This window comes from Myiozetetes cayanensis, unplaced genomic scaffold (genome assembly GCF_022539395.1).
Source record: "Myiozetetes cayanensis isolate MyiCay16 unplaced genomic scaffold, myiCay2020 scf14, whole genome shotgun sequence".
Taxonomy (NCBI): Eukaryota; Metazoa; Chordata; class Aves; order Passeriformes; family Tyrannidae; genus Myiozetetes; species Myiozetetes cayanensis.
Window position 1 is genome coordinate 19994892 of NW_026087048.1, and position 27873 is coordinate 20022764.

The 27873-nt window shown below is 49.3% G+C and overlaps 1 protein-coding gene across 2 annotated transcripts; it reads right to left on the reverse strand.

Moving 5' to 3' along the window:
- Nucleotides 1-167: 167 nt before the first annotated feature.
- UACA (uveal autoantigen with coiled-coil domains and ankyrin repeats) lies at nucleotides 168-27337 on the reverse strand. Of its 2 annotated transcripts, XM_050309502.1 has the most exons (19): nucleotides 27232-27337; nucleotides 15658-15791; nucleotides 15078-15166; nucleotides 14561-14625; nucleotides 14140-14197; nucleotides 13590-13660; nucleotides 13374-13480; nucleotides 12279-12460; nucleotides 11840-11877; nucleotides 11408-11494; nucleotides 10221-10328; nucleotides 9493-9525; nucleotides 8898-8996; nucleotides 8658-8694; nucleotides 7708-7760; nucleotides 3835-6525; nucleotides 3105-3254; nucleotides 2040-2105; nucleotides 168-1944 (listed from the first exon to the last, which is right to left on the reverse strand). In XM_050309502.1, the coding sequence occupies exons 1-19, from the start codon at nucleotides 27286-27288 to the stop codon at nucleotides 1873-1875; spliced, it is 4197 nt and encodes a 1398-aa protein (XP_050165459.1). In that variant the 5' UTR covers nucleotides 27289-27337; the 3' UTR covers nucleotides 168-1872. The 2 variants fall into 2 exon arrangements, with proteins under 2 accessions (XP_050165459.1, XP_050165460.1); XM_050309503.1 differs by lacking the exon at nucleotides 9493-9525.
- Nucleotides 27338-27873: the final 536 nt, after the last annotated feature.

Genomic DNA, 27873 nt, shown 5'->3' on the forward strand with positions numbered 1-27873 from the left:
CCGCTCTGAAAACAGACAGAAAAGCACAATAACCCCAACAGAGTTTAAACCCCAAGGGTGTTACCTGGTATGTGAGATCATCCAGGCCAGTTCAACACCCTTCATACCCACATTACTTTGCCAAACAACTTCTATTTCTTTACCTTTAAGAGAATTGACCACTACAATACCAAGAAAAAAAGAAGAAAACAATTTATTGGTGATGTAAAACGGGAGAGATTTAGAAAAACTTACATAGAACCCCCCGGCTAAGGAACCATACAATATCAAAATATGCCAGAGTTAGTATAACAAAACAAATCCTCTCCAAAAAGTTTCAAGTAATGCAATCATACAAGAGTTTGGCTAAAAAGTAACATCTGTATACTGAGATGTTTTCTGTAATAGTCCTCTAAGAAATTAAAGGAAAGCAGCAGCAGATCTGTTCAACTACAGACACGTATTTAGCAAATATATTAAGGGTATTTCTAGAATAAAAACTGCCCTGCACACCCCTCACTGTCTGGAGCCTCCACGTGGCAGCTGCCTCTTCAATTCTACAAGACTCTGCCCCAAAGGGGATAAAAAAGGGAAGAAACATAATACTACTGTAAAAAAAGGGAGGTGCAGCTGGCTGGGGAGCCCAGTTAAAACCAGGCAGAGAACTCTGCACTCTGACTTCAGTCCCTGCTTTTGAGGACCATGGGGGAGGAAGTGTCTTCTCTGCCTCAGGATGCCAGATCCCCACTGGGGAGTTATCAGCAAATGCTTTAACCAAGTAGGCTGAGGTCAGCACAGACACTGCTCAATTAAAACAGCCCCATTCATTACCAGGCTCATTTTTTCAATTACTTCCTTCAAACAGTCCCAAATTTCATGTTTTCTCTCATTAAACTTCCTTGTGGAAGCAACCACCTTCAGTTAAAAATGAAGCTTTGTTTAATGGGTGGATTCCAAGCAATTAAAAATTCTCCTTTCATTAATCCTCACTATTGGCATCTTCCCCCATAAATAAGATTATAGCACATAATTTACACCTTAAAATTCCAGGAGCTGGTGTTTGAAAATCCAATACCTGAACTGTTGTGCAGCTTAATGAGCTGCTCAGTCTACACCCCCCAGGCCTAATGAAGGATGAAATTATCCAGCAGCAGGACTATGGCACTGGAATCAAAAAGCTGTTCCACAAACCAGGACACTCCAGCTCCACTCTTCCAGCCTGCAGCCATCAGCATTACAGCATTCAGGAAAGATTTGGGGGGAGGGGGGAAGGGGAGTGTTAGTGTTCTGATGGAAAACCTGATTTTTAAGTCTTGTAAAAAGCAAAAGGCACTAAATCTTAAGCTTATATATTAAATAAAGGCTGTAACTTGGCCAGCCAAGTTACAACAAACACCTAAATACCTTTTATCCACCTCTGCAGCTGACTTCGTGTCACAGCACACCCTGGTCAGCTAATGTGACCAATTAGCCACTTTCTCTTAATCATTAAAGGAGATACAGCCCCAATACTCAGCCAGGCTCCTGTGAACAGTTTATTTTTAACCACACCCCGAGAGTTCAAGTCAGAGGATGAACTGGAGGCTCTGGGTATAGGCCTTGCTTTAGTAAGGGTCAATCAGACATTAAAATAATTCATCTACTATGTCATCATTCTGACAGTCAGTTTGACACCGGTTTTAAAAGGTGTTCCACACCTTTCCTCCATCAGTGGAAAAGGTGTCAGGCCTGAAATGGAGCCCTGTTTTAGTGTTTTACAAGAAGAAGATGCTCGAGCTTTGTAAGTTGTTTCCTATTTGGAGGTTCTAAATCGCAGCTATATCATCACCATTGTACAAATCTCGTGGAGGTTCCCCCTCCCACAACCACAGCACTCCCACGGGACACAGCAGGTCAGCAAACCAGCCCCTGTCTCATCCGGATGATCTGGAGCAAGGCAGCCTGGACATCCTCATCCATGTGACCCTGCAGAGGCAAACACTGGGTCAACACCAGAAACACGGCCCAGGGGTCTCCCCCACCCAGGAGCAGAGCAGAGCACTGGCCATGGCCAGTCCTACCTGCACGGCACTGAGAAGGTGCGTCCGATACACCGAAACCACCTCCTGGTGCTGCCTTTTGGCATCCTGGGAAGGACAGGGAGAGGTGAAATCAGGCATTTAACATCTGCTCTTGCCCATTTCCAGCTCTGGGCGCTCGGGTTTGTGCACTGACAGGCCAGCCAAAGCTGAATTTCAAGGTTAAAGTTATATCCCCTCCATTAACCAAGAAAAAACCCTCTTTGCTTCATTTTCTTTTTGTTATTTCTTACTTGCAGCAAAGCAATTTTGCTGAAAGGCTGCCAGAGCCAGCCTGGGGGCTGAGATCACAGAATCACAGAATATCCCAGGTTGGAAGGGAACCACTGGGACCATCAAAGTCCAACCCCTGGCCCTGCACATCACCAGCATCAGCTATTTGTCTAAACCCACCCAATTTAAGAACTCTTTGCCATATAAGGGTCAACCCTGCAAAGAGCATTAAAGATGTGTTTGTACATCTGTGCAGAAGTAGGATAACTAACTCTGAGCTTTAATTATGAGCTCTACTGTAGTCAGAGGGGCCAAAAACCTGAGTGTGCACCAAATCCCAGCACTCAGCAGGATGTGCTCCCCCTCACTGGTGGCACTCCATGGTAAGCAACACTTCAGGGTCTGCAGCCAAGGGAACACGAGTAAAATCCATTAAGAAAGGACCATCTCACTCTTTCAAAGTGAGAAAATATATGGTTGGGTTTCTGCAAGGAAGTGTTAAAACTGAGCTTGCACTCAGAAAGGTTCCTGGTGTGAACTAGAGCAGAGTACCACGCAGGCACAAATTCTCCCTGAATTGTTTGTGTCCTTTGCGTCTGGAAAAGCTGCCAAATGCTGCAACTCAAAATGCAGAGAAGGCAGAAAAATTTAGAGAGAGGCAAGAACTCAGGGAAATTAAAAATGAAACCCACCAAAAACCAGAACAGTGAATCCTGTACTTGCCTCAGCCTGCAGCCACCCCCTACCCCAGTGGCCACGGCCACGTTTCCCTGTTTATCCAAGGAATCCAGCAGTGCTACTGCACGTCAGACAACACCTTGGGTGAGTACTTACAGCCAGCTGCTGCTGGAGTGTTTTCACTTGGTTCTGGAGCACTTCCACCTGCTGGTTCTGCCTCTTGGAGGGGATCCCAGTGTAGGTGAGCTGGGACAGCCCGTTGAGGGCTTGTTTTAACCGCTCGACGTCGTTGAGCAGCTCCGTTATCTTTGAAAAGAGCACAAAACCCACCTCATTTAAGGATGTCTCACCAAAAACTAATGTTCTTCAGTGTTCTAGGTAGTCTGATGAAGGCCAGTAAGCACTGAAGGGTCTTTGTCCCAGCTTGCTAAGAGACTTCACTACAACAAAGGACTTTATTTTTGGGACATGCTGGGTCACATTGTGCTTCCTGGCACTGAGATGTGTCAGGTATATGGACCCTGGAGGGGTCCAAAAAAGCAAGTAGTTAAAGATATTCTAGGTCTAACTTCTAAAGAGAACAGTGAACCATCAGAAAGCAAGCCAGAGATGCCCAACAAACACAGCTCCAATGGAAGAATGACCTGATACCCCCAAAGTCTGAAGCTTTAATAGAATTTAAATACTACACATGATGTCCAAAATACATGAGGGATTAAAAAAACCTTAGTATAATGCAAACCCAGGACTTCATCTGATTTGGGCCAGTCCTGGGTACCTGATGCTCAGCACAAGGTCGTGCTTGAACACCTCAGGAGCTGCATTTGCAGCCTGATTCCTCCCTGCTGAACTGAGAGCACCAGGAGCATTAACTGCCACATCCCACCTTGTTATCCTTGGCTTCCACCTGCTTTGCAGACTCCTGGATTCTCTTCTGCAAGTCAATAATGGTTGTCAATGATTTATCACACCTTTCCTTCTGGTCTTTGATTTCCTGCTCGATGCTGCAGCTCCGCAGCTGGAGCAGCTCCTTCTCATCCTTCAGGGACAGCTCGCTCCTCCTCGCCTGCAGAGCCTCCTCACACGCCTCCTCGTACTTCTTACTCATGCTGGACAGATTCTCAGCTATGCTGCTGATCTGGGCCTCCAGAGTGCTCTTCATGGAGGTGTATTCTGCCATGTCAATCACTTCCCTGCTCCCCAGCTCCGTTAAGGCCTGTTGACTCAGCTGGAGCTCAGCCTGCAGCTTCAACATTGCCTCGCTTTTCACTTGGTTTTCTCCCTCCTTTTCCTTCAAGCTGGCTTTGATTGCTGTGATTTCTCGTTCCAGCATTTCCTTCATCTGTGCATGTTCCACCAGAGGTATCGAGGACTCCTTCAGAGCTGACAGTTCCTGCTGCAGCTCTCCCACTTTTAGTGTTTCCTGCTCGTAACGCTCCTTCTTACTCCTGAGGGCTTCCTTCAGGTCCTCCACGGTGTGACCCAGAGCCTCCTCCAAGGCCTCCATGTGTTCTCCTGAGAGGGGCTGAGGCTGCAGAGCCCTGGGCTCCCTGGCCCTGTCCTGCAGCTCCCCTCCCTCCTCCTCCTGCCCCGTGTACCTCCGTACCAGCCCCCTCAGCTGCCCGTTCAGCTCCTCCATCCTGCTCGCAAACATCTTCTCCATCTCGTGGGATTTCTCAGCCAGGATGTAATTCTGCTGCAAGTCGTTCTGGATGGACAAAAAGCCGTTTTTGAGCTTTTCATTCTCCTCTTTGAGCTTCTTGGTTTCCTCCTCGCTTTCCCTGCACTTCTGCTCCTGTTCCTGCAACTGTGCTCTTAATTCCTTCACTGTGGCTGCAAAGCTCTGCTCTCTGTCCTCAAAGGAGGCGACCGGGGCGTATTTTGACTTTATGCACTCCTGAATTGTGTCCAGCTCGTTCTTTTGGGCCTCAATTTCTGCGTGCAACTGTGAAATCTCCTCCTGCCCCCTCTGATACTCAGCCCTAACCGCAGCATTGTTCTCCTGCAGTTCGTGAACACTTTTATTTAAAGCGCTTACTGTGCTTTCGTGATCTTTTAAACTTATATACTCCGTTTTTAACTGATTCTGTAGGAGTTTCACCTTGCCTTTCAAAGCTCCGTTTTCCTCGTTTACCTTCAGGAATTCGTGCTTTATCTCCCCAATTTTGCCCTTCAGGTCTGACAGCTCCCCGTTGGTCTTTTCCAGGGTGTTGTTCAGGACTGATTTCACCTCCTCGTGTGTCGTAGCCAGCACATACTGGTCCCTCAGGGTCTCCCTTATGACTGTGTTCTCCGACACCAGTTTGCACACTTTTGCCTGCTCATCATCATACTTCTTCTGAAGCTCAACAAGCTGCTTTTCAAGCTCAATCCCGTTAGATTTTAAAGCTTCCACTTCTTTTTTGTGCTGTTCTGGAGACACATACACAGCTTGGAAGTGGCCAATGCTCTCACTTAAGTTGTTCTTCTCTGCCAGCAGCTTTTCAGCTTCTGCTTTGCTTTCATTGTACTTCTTGGTTATTTCAAACAACTTTTTGGTCAGGTCCCCCACAGCCTGATCATTTGTTTTCTTCAGTTCCTCGTGAATTTTTAAAGGCACGTTCTGGCTTTTCATTTCAGTTTTTAGCACTTGGACTTGCTGCTTCAGGATCTTGTTATCAGCCTGCAATCTCTCCAGTTCCTCCTGCAGAGCCTCGTTCTTCTGCGACGCCTCGGCGATCGCCCTCCCCAGCTCCTGGTTGCGGTGCTCCAGCCCGCTCCTCACGTGCTCGTGCTCCTCTGGCCTGACGTGCTGAGCCAGGGCAGCTTTCTGGCTCTCACACTCCCTCTTTAAAAGCACAACCTCCGCCTGCAGTTTCTCCCGCTCTCCTTCCACCTCTGATAACTTCCTCGCTTTCTCACTGACCTCGCCTGACAACAAACTCTTCATGTTCTCAAACCTCTCTGCAGGCACAGACTGGGCCAACTTGGCTGCTGTTTCTTTGAGCTGCCCTTCCAACTCCATGACATGCCTTCCCCTTTTATCCCGCTCCATCTCCAACGTAGCAAGTTCCTTCTGCAACCTCTTGTTTTCCTCCACCAGCCTTCCTTCATCCCTCTTGAATTCTTCCACCAGCAATTCGTTCTGCTTAATCTGGTTCCTCAGCTTCCCCACCTCAGCAGAGGCCCCCTCATACTTGGTTTTCATTTCCTTCAGCTGCTCCCTGAGCTCCTCTGCCACCTTGGTGCTCCCCGAAGCCACTTCGTTCGTCAGGTGGTCCTTCAGGGCCAGGAAGTGGGTCTGCATCTGCTTAACTTTGCCCTCAGAGTCGAACATCCTTTTCTGAACGTCTTTTAAAGCATCTTCCAGCTGTTTTATCTGCCCATCAGATTCCACCTTGGTCCTCTCACACTCCGATGCCAAAGCTTTACATTCGGATGCCTTGAGGGACAGTTCCCTCTGCAGTTTGCTGATTTCTTCCTTGGCTGCCCCAAAGCAGCTCCTCAGGTTGTCAAGTTCTTTCTTCAAGGTTTCCTTCTCTGAACTGGGTGATTGGACAGGCAGGGACAGCTCCAGGGGCCTCAGCATGGACCTGGACTGGAGGGAAATTGGCACAAAAAAGGCGTGTTTACAAGTCTGAAAAGTCATTTTCATGGGTTTATTGTTTATTATTATTATCACATTTTAATATGTGAATTGTCACACACAAAGAACTGTCTTAAATCCCTGTTGATCTGAACCTGTACAAGAGATTTCCTTTTCCCTTAAAATTGCACTAAGTTATTCTTGCCCATATTACACAACAGGCATTTCAGCTTCTAACAGTAAAAATCTTGAATATAGCTCTACATTATTGTTTCCCAGTCACAGGACCCCAGAAAAGTCTAGGTTGGAAGGGACATTAAAGCCCATCTCATCCCACCAACTCTCCCAGGCTGCTCCAAGCCCCATCCAACCTGGCCTTGGACACTTCCAGGGATCCAGGGGCAGCCACAGCTTCTCTGGGCAACCTGTGCCAGGGCCTGCCCACCCTCCCAGGGAGGAATTTCTTCCCAATATCTCATCTAAACCTAAATCTTAACTCATCAGACCCTACTGACATTAAAGTGCAGGTCTATTCCATTCCCCTTGTTATGCTATTCATATTTAATCACTCATCTGCCTGAACAAATTTGATTTATTAAGAGATTCCCCCCCATCCCTCAAACAGGTGAAAATAATTTTATAAGGAATGAGAGCAGAGTATGCCATGGTTAACAGAACCCTCCTGCTGAAAGGACTGAGGAATACAGTCATTTGGAATTCTAGAGGGGCTTGGGTTGGGAAGGACCTTAAAGACCATCTCGTTCCACCCCCAAGGGTCTGACAGGCCTTGTTTACACTGGAATTGTTGCTTTAGAAGGTTGACAGCTACCAAACAGAATTGTCAGGAAACGACCACATAGCTGGCAGGAAAAAAGAAATCTTCTGAATATTACCCAAATTTAAAGTAGAAAAAAATCATGGAGGTGGAACCCCAACTTTACCCTGTGACAGTTGATCCTGGTTTAGGAGAGCTCCTTACAGACCCTTCAGCACTCCAATTTCCTAGTATTTAAAAGCCCTGCCACAGACAGGACTCTAGAGGGCACCAGCAGTTAAAAATAAACACGGAAAAGCGAGGAAGCCTCGAGGTTTTGTGTTCAGAAGCAATGCTCAACAAACATGCATCTATGAGGACATTCAGCTTTCCCAGCATTGCTGTCTTAGCATTCTCTCCTCTGGTAAAATGTTTCTTACCTGTGATTCCACAGCGAGCACTTGGCCTTGTTTAACTACTGAATCTTCCTTTCCTAGATTTTCAAAGCAAATGGCATTCAGGTTCTGGTTAAAAACACAATCACAAGAACTACGATTTTCCTTCCTAATTTCAGTCTGTTCAATAGGGCCATGCTAGACTGAAGGTTGGTGTTTAAATACTTGGTATTAAAACAATCCCTCCTTAATTAATTGAGTCACATAAAAAGTCTGGACAAAGCCCTCCTAAGGAAAAGAAAACCTTGGGAAGATTACTGCTGTGCCAGGCTGGGTAAATTGTTCTGCAGAAGTGTCCTGGAAGCCACCTCACCCCGGCTGCAGGTCTGCACATGAGCACAGCAGGGAAAAGCATCTCCCTGCCCTCCAAAGAAGTGATTCCTCCTGACAGACAGCCAAACAGCTCTCAAAACGTTATTTAGTCTGTCAGGAGCCATTTAGTTACACAAGTGCAAGGCAGGTCTGTGACCAGGCTGGATGCAAAAGACTCCAGCCTGTGCAAATGGAATTATTTCCGGCAGAGGTGTAAACTGAGGTCTTGTGATTGGAAGTCAAAAGCTGCTCCACTCAAGCCTTGCCCCTGCCCGGTTTCCTGGTGCTGAGCCAGACAGGAGCATTGTGTTGGGGATGAGGGATGGAAAGGGGAGCTCCATGGGGAGCAGGGATCTTGCTCAGCTTGTTTTTCACGTTCTTAGAAGATGCAGCAGAGTCACAGTTCACATTTCACGAGGCCAGTCACTGTAAGTGAGGCTGATGGCAGTGCCCTGGCAGCCACCCACGGACACACCCGTGTCCAGCTGACTCTGCTCCGGGGGGGACACGATGCTTGGCTGGATTTAAGACCAACAATATGAAGAGATGACAAAAAACCCCTTTGTCTGTGTATCCTAACACTGCAGCAGGCACGGCAAGCTTTAAGAATTTACCATACTTACTGTTTCCAAAGTTACTTCCAGACCCCGCAGAGTCCCCCTAGAATCAAACAGAAGAAAACACAAAACATGAAGCTGAAAATTTGTTTTAAATTCTTTGGTGTATGTTAAACTAGGCATTAAAGGGCAGGGAAAGGTCTTACAAGGAGATAACCACTTAAAACTTTCGACAATTTAAAGCGTTTAAGTATTTACTGCTGCAAATATCGATGGCTCTATCACATTTCAAATCAATGAACGTACTTCATAGTATTTGAGTTTAGCTTTGAGAGCCTCAATAGTCCTCAAGCTTTCCTCCTGCTGCTTCTCCTTGGTAGTGAGGATTTTCTTCAACTCATCCTTCTGAAAGAGAAAGAAGTGCCAAGTAGCCAAAGCCACAAGAGGGGACAGATTTACAAGATCTCAAGCAACTTTTTAAAGAGTTTAGGGAGAACTTCAACCAAGATCAGCACTGAAAGAACCCCTAAAGTTTTATGTTGAAGTTCTTCCACAAGACTGCTTCTCTACAAGAGGAGTCTTGAAGAATGAGTCAAGCATATGCACCAACATAATCTGCTGTTGTTTAATTTATTCATATTTATTAGTCTTGCATTACTGAAAGTCACTAGAGATAATTATAATATTAAGTTTGCTTTAAAGGTGCCACAGGAATTACACATATTATCTGTAGTACTGGAAACGCTGTGCAGCTGTACAAACTGACACAGAGCAGCAGATACTTCATTTACCATTTTTAGGCAGCTTTTATTTCCTCTACAGTTTTAAATACATTACTGAAACGAGAGAGTTGCTTCCCCTATCTCCCAGTCCTGTTACACTTGCGGGTGAACTATCGTACCTCATTCTCAAGATCATCTGCAAACATTTGCTCCTGCAAAAATAACAAAAAAAAAAAAAAATCCCCCCCCCCAATCATTTTTTCAATGATGTTTAAGGGGCTTGCACACAGTTCAACAGCTGAGAAACCTATCCCAGTTCCTAATGCTCCCCATCCAGCCTCATCTCCCCTGTCAGAGGTTAAACAGGAGTTAGGATGTCTGACAGAGCACTGTCCCTAGAAACTGGAACATTCCTCACTTATCTAAATCAGACACTACTGAGGCAGAAAAGTACAACTTCAGGAGGAGTTTGCTGATTTTGGAAAGTGACTATTCAGAAGTCTGGTTTATAAAGGCAATGCTGAAGAGAGAGGCTCAGACAAGCCAGTGATTCCAAGAAGAAATATTCTTTCTATCCACGTGCTGCATTTAGGAAGAGCTGCATAAATGTACCTCTACAAAATTCAGTAAACAAACAAACATGAGCCTCCACAAACAAAAAAACAAACCCTGGTTTTATTTTCTTTCTGCTGGTCATGCTTAGCTCTAAGGAGAGGGATTTGTTTGTTTGTTTGTTTGTTTGTTTTTGAACAAGAATTTAAAAAAAAATGAGTGACACAAAGCAGCAATTCCCAGGAAAGGAATGAAGACCTCGCCCTAATTCCACGTGCTTTTCTTTCTACTCCTACTGTCAGCATCAGGGGGTTATCCCAGCTCTCAAGTCAGGTTGTTCCAAGGCCTGGTTTACCTCATTCAGCTGCATTTGTAGCCCACTGATTCTGTCCAGCAACATCCTTTGCTCCTCCTGCGCTTCTCTCATCCGATCTTTCAAGTCTTGGTTTTCCAGCTCCAAGTCCTTAAAAGTGAAATATGAGATTAATAAATACAGACAGACCATCAGACCACACACACCCTGGGAAAGGCAATGAATCTGAACCAGCAGTTTTAACAGCCACTGAAGACTCCAAGCCTTGCCTAAGGAGTCCCCTGATGGTTCTGTGGCCCTTCTCCAGGTCAGGAGTGGTCTGGAGGTTTACACAAGCACAGGCTCCTGAGCCTTCAGGCCCCCGAGCTCCAGACAGCTCATTCCTCTCAGTGCACACAGGGGTTGTGGAAGGAGGAGCAGAGCGGGATCACCCTCAGTGCTGACAGCCCTCAAGAGCTGCTTATCTGTGTCTGTTAACACATAACAATAACTCCTGTTAGAGCAGCTCCTGACACCAACCACTGCAGCCAAAGGTGCAAGCCTTTAAGTGTGAAACTGTTCCAGCAGCCACCAGAGCCACCCCAGTGACATCCAAACCCAACAGAGTGATGGGTCCCTGTGCCTCAGTCAGTGCTCACATGCTGACACAAAGCACCTTTAACTCTTGCCTGAAATCGCTGCCTTAACTGTGGAACTGCTCTGGCCCCCACCAGAGAACAGAGATCTTTATCCTTGCATTACAAAGCATTTCAGAGTGAAGGCCTCCTTTTTTCAGGGCTTTGTTCCCCACAGATTAAAAGCGTTGTTTACCTTTCTGAAAACTGTAATGACATGGGAACGAGATGGGAAATTAATGCTGGTTAGTAGAATTGTGACACAGATTACTTTGAGTATGACACAAACATACATCTCTTGAGAGTGCTGAAAAAATAAATCTTCCTGGTTTGTGACTCTGGTGTTACTGCAGAGACAGAAGGTTAAGAGGTAGGAAAGGTTATGGAGACTTGCAACTACTTATTACACAAGAAAGCATTTTTCCTGAAAGAAGTTTACAGCTTATCTGCATAATTGCACATTCCACAGTCAGGCAATTAAGTTTTAAGCAAACAGCAATATATGACCTTTCCTAATGGAATCATTAGTGCTTCCTTTGCAAGCTCATCTTTCTTTGGTTCATCTGGTTCATTATCCACGTGGGAATACCCAGATCACAGGAATCCTCCTCTTACCTGAGCATTGTGTTCCTTCTGATACAGTTTGACATTCACCTCCTCCTGCACAAACCCCCGACTCCACTTCTGTGACATGTTGCTAATCTGTAAATACAGCAGTAAAACAGGGATTTATTTGTACTCCTGCTGTGTCCTGCAGACACCCTTTTCTGGGGATAACAGGCTGCTCCCACCCCCCTTCCAGCTCCCACGGGGAGCAATCCTACAACATTCCCATTTTGACAGCTTGCCTCGCAACAAGAGGTCACCCATGATCTCATCCCCACACAAATGGGAGGCTTGTCAAAACTCTAATCCTGAATATGCACATCATGGAATATTTTTCACACAGAACCAGCCACACCATCTGATCCCAGCTACAGACGAAGTTTAGAATCATAAAATACTGAACAGTTCTGTGTCACAGCACAATCCTAATCAGATACTCACCTTTTGCTCAGCCTGCCCTTTCTTCATGCTGTCCCTTCCTAAAAAAAGCACCACACAAATAGGAGGTTACGAAATGCATTTCATTCAGATCCATGCAACAATGCAACACATTCAGCTCATTCTATCCACTTTCCATACTGGGAGGACATTTCAAAAAAAATAGTTCACCACCCACCCTCCAGTTAATCAAACATGGAAACATTCAAAAGAGCAAAGTTTTTCTATAAATAAGGCTAAAAACTCCAGTGATCAACCCTACAATGCCAGGCTCAGCAACGTTAACCCCTCGAGGCGTCAGAGCCTGCATTTACCTTAAAAGCTTTACTAAAACCAAACACAACCCCAAAACCTTTCTTTCCCCTCCCCAAAGAGGCAGTTTATCAGTGGGGACACACAGTTCTACCCAGAGAGCACAGTGGTACAACCAGGTTCCTCCTACCTTTGCCGGAGTCCTCAAGGGCAGCTTTTATTAAAGCCAAAATGTCAATATTGTCCCCAATCCTGGCATAGTAAGCACAGTCATGCCCAAGGCCATCAGTCAAACTCACATCCGCACCATTCCTGAGCAAAACCTCCACGGCATCCCTGCAGCCGTACTCACAGCCCAGCATCAGGGCAGTCCTGGCGTGGAGAGAGAGGGGGGTGAGCTCTGGGGAGCCCTCCTGGAGGGAGCAGCTCTTACACACACAATCCCTCCTACTTTCATGTCTAATCCCAGAAACTGCAGCCCAGGCACCTTCCCTCTGTCCAGAGAGGAAACAGCTTTAAAAAGTAGTTTAATCAACATTTAAATATTTGTTAAAAAGCAAACAAACCCACTATAATGATAGTATCTTCATGGGACCAGCACAAACATGCTGCCTTTGAGAGTCTCCCAGTGTTTTGAAAACTTTGGTTTTCTCTATTAGATACAAACCTCAACAGACACAACAAGCACAAGATGAGGAGTTTAGACAAAGCCTGGAGAGGGGAGCACCTGGGAGCCCTGGCAACGCTTCCCAAACACTTCCCAACTGCAGGACGTGCCACGGGAGCAGCCAGGCTTTGTCCCATGGCAGCCTCACGTCCCTCGGCCACCAGGCAGGAGACCTCCCAGGAATAACTGGCAGAAGCAGCAGCTACAAAGAGAAACCCCCTCCCCTGAGCCAGAAATAAACACCTCAAGGCCTTGAGGTCCCTTCAGAACTCCAATGGACTCAGCACGTCTTGACAAAGCCCCCCTTTTGTCCTGAGCCATTTTGCATATTGATCCCAAAGGGTGCAAGATGCAGCTTTGGACACAAACTCTTGAAACAGCCAACTGTAGGTTCTCTGCTGGCAGGAACAAGCCTGGGTGTATTTTAGATGCAACTAAAAGCAATAAAATAAGGCCAGGTTTATCTGCGTTGCTGAACTGGCACGGCTACTTCTGAACTACATCCCAGGTTCTTTTCCACCACATTTAGCACGTTTATTCTGCAGCCTGAGAGCCAAGGGGCAGCTTTCCACCCTTCCAGTGCCAGCAGGCCGTCCAGCAACGCTCTGTGTGCGTTACCTGTTCTGTTTGTCCCTGGCATTGACATCTGCCCCTCTGTCTATCAGCAGCTGGCAGACTGCGGGACGGCACATCTGAGTGGCCAGCACCAGTGGTGTCCTCCCATCCTGGAGAGAGGCAGGGAGGGGAAAGACATGAGGCAGGGGAGAGGAAGCAGAGAAAGTAGGGGGACTCCCCCAGGGGTGTGTGCAGGAGCAGGGTGAGAGCAGCACTCACGCCATCCTTTGAGTTCACCACGGCGCCGTGGTCACACAGCAGCTGAATGCTGGAGGAGCAGTCTGACATGGCTTTGGGGAGACAGAGAGAGAGCAGGTCACGCTGCTGACAACAGCCCAGACTCCTCCTCGGGTGCGTTTGGCCCACAAAACTTCACCCAGGTATGTGAAAGCACTGCAGGGCTCTGCAGCCTGGTCCTCCCACCCCCCAAAGTGCCCAAAGGAAACCAACACTCCTGTTCCAGACACCGTGTGGCACAAGCAGGGTGCAGAAAACCCAGAGTGAAGCTATCTTATCCTACTGACAGCTCTGCTCTGAAACTCTGCTGAACATTTTACTAGAAAATGCACAGGCATCAGAGGAGACTCTCAGACCTCCAGCCCCCAAGACTGTTCACTTCACTGCTGAGGACAAGTGTCATGACAGCACAAATCACTCTCTCCTATTACTGTCACCAAAACTAAAAGGGAAGAATTCTGCCCCTCTGAAAGTGAATCCATTGATTAAACCTTAGTTTCATATACAGCTGCAAGAAAAGCAAAACCCTTACCTGCATCATGAAGAGCAGTTCTTCCCTGGAGATCCACATTCTCCGTGGGACAATTGTACTGTTAAAAAAGAAGATGTGCCACTTATATCTGCATGGAGACATGCACCAAATAAACAGAAGTTTCAAAGAACCCATTAAAAATTTAAAAAAAAAAAAATAAAAAAAAATAAAATGAGCATTAACTGACCCAGGAATAAACGAAGCAAAAATAAATATCACACAAACCTAAGACAACCCTCAATATTGTTTCATTAATGAAAGATTAAAGCTCTTTTCCCCATGACTGTCTTATTTTTTTAAAAAGAATCTAATTGGTTAAAAAAGAAACCACAGGAGAAAGGCATATCCCAATTCTGAATCAGTGTATTTCAAACCTCCTTTTCCCTCTCACTAATAAGAGACAAGCTGGATTTTTCAGTACCTGCAAGAGCTTCTGCAAACACAAGGCATGTCCATATTTTGCAGCTAAATGCAACGCGTTTCTCCCTAAAAACAGACCAAAGGCAATCCAGGATTTATTTTGAATGGATTATTGATGAATATTCACATCACTTTAGATACAACAGTCCCTCTGTGTCAGTGCCCCCCATTCTGCCTCTAACCAAGGCATCCCTTTTGTACACACCTCACTGTTTGTTACAGTCTGCCTATTTTAGAGAAACTGCAACCAGGGATTCAAGTTCATTAGTGAACTTAACCTCAAAACACTGCAAATGGCTCCACATAAGCACTTAAAAAATAAACTGTCACATGAAAGGAGCAGGCCAGGTTAGTTCTGTAATTCTCTTGTTTTCGAGTCACACAGAAAATGAATTTTTTTTTGCCAACTGTAGAAAGGAGGAAGATCCACCCTGTGGTTCAGCTTAATTCTATTCCAAATTAACACCCAGCTGAGAAGAACATTTTCAAGCAGCCCCTGGAGCCCTGAGGAAGCCCACCTGCAGCATCAGTGGCCGTGATATCCACTCCGTGAACAAGGATGGTGTTCAAGCAGTCCAGGTTTCCCTTTGACGCTACCACATGGAACCTGTAAAGGAGGAAACACCTTGCTTAAGCACAGCTGTTTTGTACCTAAAAATGGCAGTATTAGCCAGGAAAGCCAGAGCCAACAGCTGCACACTGAAGGCATTACACAGGACAAACCCAGCTCTGGACAGTATCCAAACCCAGGTGAGAGCTGTGCAGATATTACTTTAAGGAACAAGACAGCTTTCTTGAGAAACAGCCATTATTTATCTAATCAGTGAACCAGGTGAAATACCAGTGTGGTTTCAGTTTCTCTTTAATACTCAAACCTGGCAAGAGCGAGTATTTAAATACTGCCCTTCCCTTGGAAGTGAAGGTAGTTTGAGGATTTCCCATCCTAGCCAGCTGGTATTCCAGATTAGTACACTGGAATTGAACATGTTGTATTGCATAGACTTAGGGATTCAAAAAAGCTTTTGGAGAAGCAGAAGATTGGGAATTGAGGAACTTTCAGGAGCTTCCCAGGCCCACTGGGGCCCTGCGGTCACTTACGCGGATCTCCCTTCCACATCCAGCTTTGTGGGAGTGACTCCTTTTTTGGCCAGGATGGACGAAACCTTTTCCACATCGCCCCTTTCAGCTGCTTTCATTAACCTGTCATCGTATTTGTTCCAGTCCGGGTTCAGCTGTGCAGGAGAGAAGCAGAGAGGCGAGTGAGCCCGTGGGGCAGCACCAACCCAGCGAGGGCAGGGTGGGGGGCACAGCAAAGCACGTCTTGGTCTGCAGAGGCAGTCACACCATCAAGCTGCTCACAGGTGTTTGTGCACAACGTCGCTGTGACACCTCAGCCAGGCTGCTGGAACTGAACAGTGCCCAGACACGACCTGGGTGAGCCACTCTGGTCCTGAAGGAGACCTCTAGGATCAAACCTCTTTGGTTTTCCTCGTCCTGCTTCATTCTTTGCTCAGTTTTCATGTTTCAACAACTAATGGATGGTCTAAAAATATGCACCAGGACACAGCTTTTCCTGGCTGTGCCAGACTGTGCACTGGGTCAAAAATTACCCGAGTAATTGCTAATGGTGGTCAAGAGAACTGAGCTGTAGAAGAAAGAAATTCAAAGTTCAAAAGCCTGCAATTCCCAAAGCAATGGAGAGGGCAAAGGAAGTCCAAGTCAGTTATAAATAGCCCACCACACATTCAGCCCCAGACAGTCGTCATCCCCCACTTTTCCCTTGTTTACTTCCAATTTAGAATTTCAGGCCACAGGCCAAGCCTCCCACCCCAAGATACAGAGTTTGTTCTCTTCACTGCCAAACCACCCCTCCTGAATGGCTTTGGGCTTTCCAGGAATTTCTGCCTGTGACAGAAACCTCCCAGCCAAGCTGGACACTGAAGAACAAGATTTAAAAAGGAGCATTATATTGAAATCTAACTCTGCACAGCAAAAGAATTTGTTGACAACAGTGAGACACAAGCAGCCTGTAGGTGCACGAAGTTACTTATCCCTGTGGATCAGGAGTTCCACACCTCACCAAATAAAGAACATTTAAACAGATAACTCGAACCTAGGGTTTGCCAGGAAAAAGAGGATACACAAAAAGAACAGAACCAAAAGCCCACTGCCAGCACCTGCATCTGTAGTGATTTGTAAAGTGGAATTGCAATCGTGACCAGGGGAGGCTGAGAGGGGTCTCATCAATCCATACAAACATCTCCAAGGGGTGCCAGAGGGTGGTGCCAGACTCTTCAGTGGAGCCCACTGACAGAACAGGGAGCTATGGCCATAAACCAAACCATGAGAAGTTCCACCTCAACAGGAGGAAGAACTTCTTTCCTTAAGGGTGGCAGAGCACTGGAACAGCTGCCCAGGGAGGGCATGGAATCTCCCTCTCTGGAGACATTCCAAACCCACCTGGATGAATTCCTGTGTCACCTGCCTTGGCAGGGGGTTGGGCTGGATGATCTCCAGAGGGCCCTTCCAGCCCTAAGTTTCTGTGTGATTATCTTTACTCCCCTTTCTCACAACAAACAAGATTACAGTAATCATGAAGGCTTAACAACAGCTTACTCAGTACAACGCTTGCTAAAAGTGACATGAGGTAATAAAAATAGACCACTAATGACATTACCACCAGTGTTGCCCAGCTGAAGTGCAGAACTCATTTGTCAATCAATTAAAACATCCATTAGCCTGAAAGCCAAGCCAGCCTGGCCTAATGAAGTCACTGTGCTGGTGTCACCACCAGCCCCAGCAAACTCTGCCTGCACCGCCTGGGAACGCCGCTGTCCCTTCCCAGCCTGGACACCATTCCTCTGCAAAGCCACCTCCTCAGCTTCAGGTTTTAATTCCAAACACCTTAGAGGCTGTGCACACACAGCATCAACTCTGTGCCCTCTAAATTCTTCTGCACATGGCACATTCCCATCCTCTCAGGAAGGGGATCCCACCTGGAGTGTCAGTCACTGGGCCGGGATTGCCCAGCTGCACCTTTGCAGCTCATACCTGCTACCACAAACTCACCCACATCTACAGAAGATCCTCCCCAGCCCCTCCTTGCTCCCATTTAATAAAACTTCTGACTAACAAATGCATTACTTAAAAAAAAAACAAAAAACAACAAAACAAACCAAACCCAAACAAACAAATCCATCACTTTCATATTTTTTCCCTTTGGTTATCACAGTAAATCATATCCACGGCCTAGGATGTACTACATTTACAGGGGCTGGAGGGACAGCACCGGGGGGAATGGCTTCCCACTGCCAGAGGGCAGGGTTAGATGGGATAGGGGGAAGAAATCCTTCCCCTTGAGGATGCTGAGGCCCTGGCACAGATTGCCCAGAGAAGCTGTGGCTGCTCCATCCCTGGAAGTGTCCAAGGCCAGCTTGGACGGGGTTTAGAGTGACCTGGGCTAGGGGAAGGTGTCCCTGCCCACGGCAGGGTTGGGACAGGATGAGTCCCTTCCAACCCAAACCATTCCATGATTAAATCATTACCCATTTAACAAATGCATTTCACATTTAAGGAAAATTCCTCACAGGAAAGGTTGTTTTAAGAGACACAACACACATTAATTAAACAGCACCTACGCTACAAAACATTTACGCAATTCGAGCTCTCACATTTTTGCAGCTGTAAATGACTGCCAGGGACATGAAAGCTCAGATACCTACAGTGTCTTTAGCTGCACAAGAAAACCAACAGATCATCCTGAACTCTGAGCCTCGTGCTGCCAGGAGGGATCAGTTTATCTCACATCAGCTCACAGCGCCCGGAGCTCACACAGGCTGCTCCCAGGAACGGCTCCTCTCCGCCGCCCTGGATTCATCCTGCTCCGGCCGTCACTTAGCTCGGATCCCCCAGGATGTTCTCCCCATCTTCAGGATCATCTTCAGACTTCATAACTCTTGGAAAACTCCCGGCCAGAGGAGCCGTGTGCGCTCAGGGCTCCCCAGAACCCTCCCAGAGCCGCGGGTCGGGTGGGAGCAGAGTGGCTGGGGCTCCCAGGGAAATAGTGCCCAGACCCCGGGGATCTTGTAAACAATACGTAGACAGTCTCCTGAGGCTGATCTATTTTCTGATAGCCCCGTCCTTGCTAGGCAGGCATAGAAAGCAATGGCCATTAGTGCATTCCCGGCGTGCCCGCGCCCTGAGTAATGCGGGGCAGGTTTGGTGTTAACTGAGGAGACAGGCACGCAGGAAACCCTGCTGCAGGGTTGTTGTGCTCTGCAGACGGGCAAACACTGGCTCTAAAATAACAAACACGGTAGTCAAATTAACTGTGCACTGACATGGGGGAAGGTCACGCTTATCACCACTAATAACACACGAGGACTGAAATACTCCCAGGAGTCACTTTTTCCCCATTCCACCAGGCCACAGAGCTGAAACCAGACTCAGGCTCAGACTTCAGACAGTTACGACTGCGGAGCAGATGGAATGCATGATCCTATTTTGACAGAAATGTAACCCATTTCAAATTAGAAAACACACATGCCTCTGCTTTAAAAAAATTCTCCTTTTACAGCTCTGAAACCCTTTCTGAATAGAACCTGGTTTCAGCTTACTGCTGCTGCCAGTCTGTCTCCCAACATGAGGAACGAGAGGAGTCGCAGAGGCTGTGAAAACATTCAGTGACAGCGCAATGATTAACAGGAGGGGAGAAGGAGAGTCCCCTTTCACAAGTTTTAAATTTAAATGGAGATCTCCCAAGTGCCATATTTAGAGGAGTAGGTCAACAAGGCAAGCAATGCACTGTTTTGTCTGCAGAAGAAAAACCTGGTCCAGGGCCAGAAAATCCACACACACACCCACTCCCACCCTGGAGGACACACACAGGAGACTACAAATAGCCTAATAAAAGGATCTTCTCAGCAAAGAGATTTAGAATCACTCTTTCATATTTGGACTAATTCACTCCTTCCCGGTAATTTCTGAACTATCCCACATCCCCCTTTGCCTCTCAGCACCACCGTGTTTCCCCAAGGAATGCTCCAAGACCTCTCTGCAATTGGTACCCATGTGACAAAGCCACGCCAAAAAAGTGCAGAGACTGCACTGTCGTCTTCTGACCAGAACCAAGTCTGTCTCCTCAAGCTAAAAATGGCTTTTTTTTGGGGGGGGAGGGAAAAAATAAATACACTTCACAAGTGACAGCACCAGAAAAGGGCTGTTTAACCAACAGCAGTTTGGTGAGAAGTGTAGGTAAGGCTGTGGCTGCCGGGTGTACAGCCTTCTCCAGAGTATTTATCCCGAAGGTTTTACTCCTCTCCACGTTATCTGCCTGCAGACATTCCTGGTGACTCGTGAGCTGCAGCCCCTTTGTGCTGGAGATCCTCCTTCGACAGTGCTGACCACAGGGCTTAGGGTTGCTAAACCACACTGCCCAGCCCTGCCCAGCTCCAGCCGGGCACAGAGCGGCTCTCACAGCTCCATGGGCACCGGGCAGCCTCAGGAAACACAGCTGCAAACTGCCCCTGACTAAACTGCTCTCCAAGGCACTGAAATCAGGGACCCTGAAGGGTAGAAACAACTTGAACAGTTCAGAACCCAGTTCAGAGCTGTTTATCAGAACACAGACCAGAAACATCATCAGACAGGGGCAGTGCAGATCCCTGCAGGTGCTACACTGCCCACCACCCCACAGATGCCTGGCCAGGGCCAATGTTACCTGCCTTTTATTAACACAGAGCACCTGTTTTTTCTAGGCTCAGCCTGCCAGGAATCCTTCCCAGCTCCAGGTCTCCAAAGATAAGGAGCATCCCATCTCCTCCATCTGTCAGGATCAGAAGCAGCCTCGTTCCCAGCAGTTTGTCTGGAGCACTCCCTGTTTGAGGGATTTATCTGAAGCAGACACGCTGGGTGCCTGCACACTGTGCATCCATCTGGGATCCAACACCCTTGGGAGGGATGGAGAGACATGTTCACACCACCCTGCTCAGAGAGAGAACATAAACTGAGCAGGCACAGGATACTGCTCCAAGTGCCCTCCTGGCTCTCAGGGAGTGACAAACTTCCAGGGCTAGAGGGATTCTACCCACGTGCCAATAATCCTGAATGAATCACTGCATTGACTTCTCCAGTTTTTCCTCAAGTCCAGGTGAGCTCTGAGCATCCTCGACAGCCTTGGGTAAGGAACTGTCCAGCTGAGCTCTAACAACATGCAGGGACAGGACAAAGGAACAGCTTCACGCTGAAAGACAGGAGATTTAGATTTTAGGAAGAAATCCTTCCCTGGGAGGGTGGGCAGGCCCTGGCACAGGCTGCCCAGAGAAGCTGTGGCTGCCCCTGGATCCCTGGGAGTGTCCAAGGCCAGGTTGGACAGGGCTTGGAGCTGCCTGGGACAGTGGAAGGTGTCCCTGCCCGTGGCAGGGGGTGGCACTGGATGGGCTTTGAGGTCACCCCACCCAGTTCAGAAATACCAGCTGTAATTTAAAGCAGCTCTTAAGCCCTTCAGCCTGAAAGCTGGGCTAAAGCTGTGAAAGTGAGCACAGCCCTGTCACGGCTGGGCCAGGCAGCTGATCCCATTACCAGCAAACCCCAAACGGGACAGGGCCCCGCTAATGCCGTCAGTGGGTGACATAAGCACAGGCCAGAGCACAGCTCTGGGGACACCCTGCCAGCACCAGCACAGCAGGAGCTCACAAACCTACCAACGGGCCTCCACACAATCCCAGATGGGTTTGGGCTGGAAGGGATCTCAAAGCCCATCCAGTGCCACCCCCTGCCAACTATCCCAAGTTGCTCCAAGCCCCATCCAACCTGGCCTTGGACACTCCCAGGGATCCAGGGGCAGCCACAGCTTCTCTGGGCACCCTGTCCCAGGGCCTCCCCACCTGCTCAGGGCAGGATTTCTTCCTCATGCCCCACCTAACCCTGCTGTGTCTCAGATGCCAGGGGCAGGCTCACACATCTGTCAGGCTGCTCATTCTGATTTCCTGCTCCCTCTCCAGAGGTCAGAGTACATTTGTAATCAAAAGAAAGGCCTGGCAGACACACCCTGCATTTCATACAGCACTAAGTGACAAATGCTTTTGAAGTAGTTTGATTTATTTGGAAACTGCACAGGCTGGCAGAATGAAAGGGTAAGTTAGACTAGTGAAACTATTTTTTTTTCCCAAAAGATGTTCAGCAGGTGCAGTTTCCCCTGCAGTGCAGAGGCACTTCACTATCACCCATCTATTCTGTAGATTTTGCCTTACCTGCATTTGCCTAGAAAAATCCTGCACATACCACCTGCAAGGAACAACAGGTCCCTCCCAGCATTGCCAGCATCCCCTTTCCACATGACTGGGATGGGATGGGAAAATCCACCAGCACCAGCCACAAGAGTTCACAAGGTTCGGTGGAAGTGTCAAAGGACTCTGCCTACAACCCCTGAAGGAGGCAAGCCCCGATAAAAGAATTTAAAATAGTCTCAATTTTGTTCTGAAACAGCCTCCTCGTGTCTCGTGGCCAGCACACAACCACAGTGCACTTTACTGGTGAAACAGCCTCGAATTCCCAGCCTTGAGACACAGACTGACCTGGACACCAACAAAAGTGATCAGAGCTGCTTATGCACTCTGCAAACAAAGCAACAAAGCAGTGGCTCTGCAGCTCCTTAGAAAACTCTGTTAAGTCCATTTTATGGTGACTGAGGCCGGACTCACACACAGCAGAGCAAAGCAGAGCACCACAGCTCCCACCTCGCAGATACAGCAGCCCAGGTCCTGCTGCTCCTTCCCAGCTTCACCCCACGAGTGCCCAGGGGAAAATGTTTCCCCTTAAGCAGGGGGAGAAAGCAGGAGCAAGGTCAGAGTGCCAGGAAGGGCAGCACATCACCCTCACCCTTCCCGGGACCCCGGGCACAGCATCAGCTGGAATTAGGAGCTCTCAGCGAGGCCCCATTGATTTGTGTACTTCCATTTATTAGCAAAGCATCAGGAAATATCAGGGGCTGATGAAATACAGTGTGATTATTACATCCATACACAGGGATAGCCCCAAGCACATGTGCACAGGGAAGGGATAACCCACTGCAGTCCCAGCCCTGTTCTGTCACCATTAAGTGATGAGAACGTGGAGACAGAATCGCTCTCAGATGTTCAAGCATTTGCTTGCTAATATTAATATTTAAATACTGGCAAAGTGCTCCCTAAGTTGCTTCTACACCAAAGGTCAGATGAACTCAAACCAGATAAACCATGGAGCTTATCTGTGTAATTATGTCTGCAAATCAGCTCAGGGTATTGAACTCAGAGGCACTCACTAAACCCCCCCTCTTTTAAATATTTTTAATTGCTACATTCCAAACTGATAAAGCATTAAAACTCTCTTCTACCGAGCCTGAAAATTACAATGCACCTGTAAACAGGCTGCACCACAAAGCTTTTGCTGGACCACAAATTGCCTGTTGTGTTCCTTCAGCATCAACCCCAAACATCACCGAAACAAACACCTAATTCCAGTTAACTAAATGCAAACGAATCACAAAGGGGTTTTTCCAAGGAGCACAGGCATTATTAGCAGGAGCCTCAATAAAGCTTCCTGGAACCAAAGGTGCTGGAAAGAACAACCCCAGCCCGGCCAGGAATGCCATTTGAATATTGCAGTGCTGTGGGTCCTCCGAGATACCAGCACAGAGTCACCCCAGGCTGCCCGAGGGAGGCAGGGATGGCACAGGGACTGCTCTGGCCACGAGCAGCAAGGCTGGAAGAACCCACTGCTGCCTCCCAGCACCGTGAGCAGCGAGTGGCTCCCCAGCTGCTCTGCCTTTGCACGGGGCAGTCGTGACAAACACCCCCAACACCTCGCTCCTGTACAAACCACCCTGTGCCACCAGCAGCACGAGGCTTGCCCGTGCCTCCAGAAGTGATCTTCAACCTGTGAAGGCTTAAAATTATCAAACATCTATTTTTTACTTCGTTCCTTCAGTTACTAATGTGTGTTTGGCAGCACTCTGGGGTTACAAAGCATTTTTAACATATTCGTACAAAGAGATGGTGCTGCTGATGAATTAGCAAATTCAAACAGTATTCTTCATTCCCCCAGTAAAATGGGTCAGACCAGAACAAGAGGTGGTACCTGCCCTCTCTGGTGCTGACAGGGCAGGAGTGGATGTGTAATTTCGTACTGGGTCACCCCACAAAGCTCCACTCCTTACCTAGAGGAAAACTCACCCATTTAACAGAGCTGGGCAGCCTCCACGGGGAAGAAAACTGTTGACACAACCCTGAACAAGTTTAGCTGTCACTAACTACAGAGCCTGTGCAGATATTAATTTAATAATCACAGATCATCAGAGCAGGGCAAGTGCTCAGGTGTCCACCTTTGTTCCTTGCACAATGGTTTCCACTAATTATAGACGAGGTTCAGTTTCTCTTCATTAAACAAAACCCAGCATCACCCTTCCCAGAGGAGAAAGGATTGGTAGAAGCTTTCACATGGTTTTGTGTCTGCTCATTGCCACCACGTGCAGGTGATTCCTATCTCAGGCAGCACTGCCGGTTTCTGAACCACCCGTGGGTCTCACACCAGCTCCACCTCACACCTTGGGATGCAACAATTCCAGAGGGAAAAAGACCTGCTGCTGCTCAGCGGCACTGCCAGGAATCCCGTGTTTCCCAGGAACCCCAGGAGCCCCCTTCCCTAAATTCCAGGCCCCATCACAAAGGGCAGAGAGGTTAAAACCCCACACTGAAGAGGTAACACAGCTCAGGTTTAACAGAACACCTCCACAGCTGCTTCCCAAGTGTCACACAAACAAGTGGGCACCTCTCCCCCCGCAGGGGCCGCAGTCAGAACCTCACCCCTGACACTCCATCTGCAGAGGCCTGAACCAAAAATAACGTTGCAGAACAATGAACCAAACCTTCCCCAACCACCTTCTCATCTCAGGAGAAACCCAGCAGTGAGCATGTCATTTGTACAGACAGCTGCACACAGAACTTCTGACTCTGCTGGAGGAGCACGAACCAGGTCACAAACTCACATTTACAGTACCAGGATGTATTTTGGAACCTCAGAAACGCAGCCAGTGTGTGCTGCTGTGGGCACCCGGTGGGACTGACTGCATTAATTAAAGCCTTTTCTGTATCTGCTGGTGAAAGAGGCATCACCTCTGACCTCACGGCTTTGTGCTCCACAGAGTCTCACATTAAAGCTTCCAGCCTACACTCCTGCCAACGACAAGCATTTGTCTCACTATTCAAAGCACCAAACAGGCTGCTCAGATGATTTTCCAAGCACCATCAGCCAGCTGGCGTTGGCAAAACCAGGTAATTCCATTGCAGGCACAACGTTCTGGATAACTGTGGAATTGGTAATAATTAATGCTTTTACTTTTTGCTGCTCTTTGCGGCTTCCCTCCATCAGGAGCCCAGTAATAAAGCCATTTCCAACAGATCTCCATCAGAAGGCACCTAATTATTCCCTTAACCTGGAGGGAAATTTCCAAAAGCAGCATGGATTAGGTTTCTCTCCACCCCCCAGGAAATAGCACTGGGTGGGGAGAGGAGAGAGGGATGAAGTTTCTCAAACAGGCAACTCTTTTACTCTCCTTTGAGCAGGATCTGTAAAGCTCCTGCTGGCAGGATTCCCACCCACTTCCCTCCTTCCCCAGCAGCAGAACAGAGACCTGGCTTCATCCCTTCATCCCCTTCGGCCTCACGGTTAACACCCACCCCTGGGGATGGATTTCTGCCCCCATACAGAAGTTTATAGGTTGGTATTTGATGAGCTGGTGATCATGTAACCAAACTATGCAATAAGCAGGGGAAATGAGTTTATCATGGATACAAAGCCCAGTTTTTAAGGGATCTTGCTGAAAGCTATTTCCCTTCGCATATTTTAGAATAACTCCAGCTCTTAAAAGTATTAGAAGTACTCAAACCTCCTTTGAAGGCAAGGATCGTTGAGCCCTCACCTATGGAAGCGAAAAATCTCCATGCCTACTCAAAACAAATACGGGTGCTGTCAGTCTTCGCTGAGACTTAATTATTGTGGGCTAATTTGAGAATGACAAACAGCTCTAAAGTACAGGACAACCGATGAGCACAAGGCAGCGCCAGCCTACACATGACAAATCATCATAACTGACTCGTGAATCACTGCCGTGCTCCGGGAATGCTCCGGCCCCGCCGGGAGCTGTCACTGCCAGGGACCGCGCTCAGCACTTCCCAAACCTCAGCATCCACGCCTCTTTCAGGCGAGTGATTATGTGCAGGTAGCAGCTCCAGAGCCGAGGCAGATGCGCAGGAGGATTTTAAAGGCAGCCAGCATCTCAAAGGACAGCTGACAAAAGGCAGCGTCTCACGTTCTTCCTGCCCTTTCCCGCTATCCCGCGGTGCCAGCGGGATGAGGGATGAGCTCGGGAGCGCAACTGACAGCGCGGATTCCCGGGGGGGCGTCCACCCAACACTCACCATCAAAGGTGATTGACCACACAAAGCGATTCCCGAGCACGGCTTTCTCCGGTTACAAAGACCTCCCCCACCAAAAGTCACCGGCAGGGGTGAGCGAAGTGAAAATAAAGACCAACGAAGCCAGTCAACAGCAGCCTAAATTTAGGAAGAGAGAGAGAACCAAGGCACAGACAACTGCACCATCGCAAAGGTGCATTTCCAGAGGTTCTGCCTCGCCCAGGCCTAGCATTCCAGCCTGGATGATCAGGAAGGAATCACAGCTGTGCAGTGGCCAGCTGCCCTCTGAGAGGTTTTTGCCCGCTTTCTGAGCACGTCCTGCTTCCCGAGCGCTCCGGTGCTGCCCCGTGAATCGCTCCCGCAGAGCTCCTGCCATCCTGCCCATGCCGTGCACACACGGGCGCCCCAGGGCTGGCTGCCAGCCGGGGCTGCACCGGCTCCGGAGGCTCCGATGGAACACAGAGGTGTTAATTCCTGCCGGGGCCGGCCGGCAGAGCCCAGGGCAGCGCTAAATGCGATCGCACGCCCGTGTTCCGAGCGGGCGGCCGGAATGAGCGCCGGGGGCAGGGAATGTCACCCCCTGGCTCCCGTGCCCCCTCCCCGGCACAGCCCACCGGGGGTCCCTGCCCTCCAGACCCCGGGACCCTCCAGCGATCCCAGCTCCCCACGGATCCGGGGGGCTCTGCCCCCCACTCACCCCGGCTCCCCGCGCTCCCTGCCCACAGCGGAGCCCCCGATCCCGGGGAGCAGGGACCCCCCGGCTGTGCCTTTCCATGAACCGGGACCCTCGTGCTCTGCCCCTCCAGGAGCCGGGATCATCCCGGGGAGACACGACCCCTGTGCTCTGCCCCTCCACGAACCGGGACCCCCGTGCTCTGCTCACCCCGAACCGAGACCCCCCAAACTCTGCCCCTCCACGAACCGAGACCCCCCGAGCTCTGCCCCTCCACGAACCGGGACCCCCCGAGCTCTGTCCATCCCGAACCGGTCCCCCCGAGCTCTGCCCACCCCGAACCGAGACCCCCCGAGCTCTGCCCCTCCAAAACCCGAGACCCCCCGAGCTCTGCCCATCCCGAACCGGGACCCCCCAAACTCTGCCCCTCCACGAACCGGGACCCCCGAGCTCTGCCCACCCCGAACCGGGACCCCCGAGCTCTGCCCACCCCGAACCGGGACCCCTCCGCAGCCCCCGGGTGTCCCGCCGCCCCCTCCCCGCACCCACCGCGCTGCCCCCGATGACGGCTTCGTGCTTCTTGAGGCGGGACTTGAGGCTCTTCATGTCGCCGCCGGGGACCCCGCTCCGCTCCCGCTCCCGCCGCCGCCACGGCCGGACCGCGGCCCCGCCCTCCCGCGCGGCCCCGCCCCGCCGGGCCCCGCGGCCAATCAGCGAGCGGGGCGGGGGAGGGACTTCCTCACTTGAGAGGGGCGCGGCCCGGCGCGGAGCCGCCCGGCCGGCAGGGGGCACGCTGCGGGCGGGGCAGGGCGCGCGGAGGGAGGGGCGGCGCTCTGGGCCGGGGCGGCCCTCAGGGAACCATAGAGAGGGCGGGCTGGGTGTCCTGAGGGAGCGGGGCAAGGACCGGGATAACCGCCGGGATAACCGCCGGGTAACGACCCGGAGCGGTCCGGGCCCCGGGGAGATCCGTCCCTCCAAGCACAGCGCTCCCGGTGTCTGCGGGAGGGGCTCGGAGCCCGCACGGCCGCCTCAGCGGGCAGCACAAACCTACGGTCACAGGGCAAGCATCCCCCTTAGTGACATTTGTGTACAAGAGAATAGAGGGATCGCACCAGAGCTGAGCAGAAGCAGCATATTAAACAGCACCATCCACTCCCAGCCTCGGTGTGCCCCAAAGTGGCAAAGTTTCCA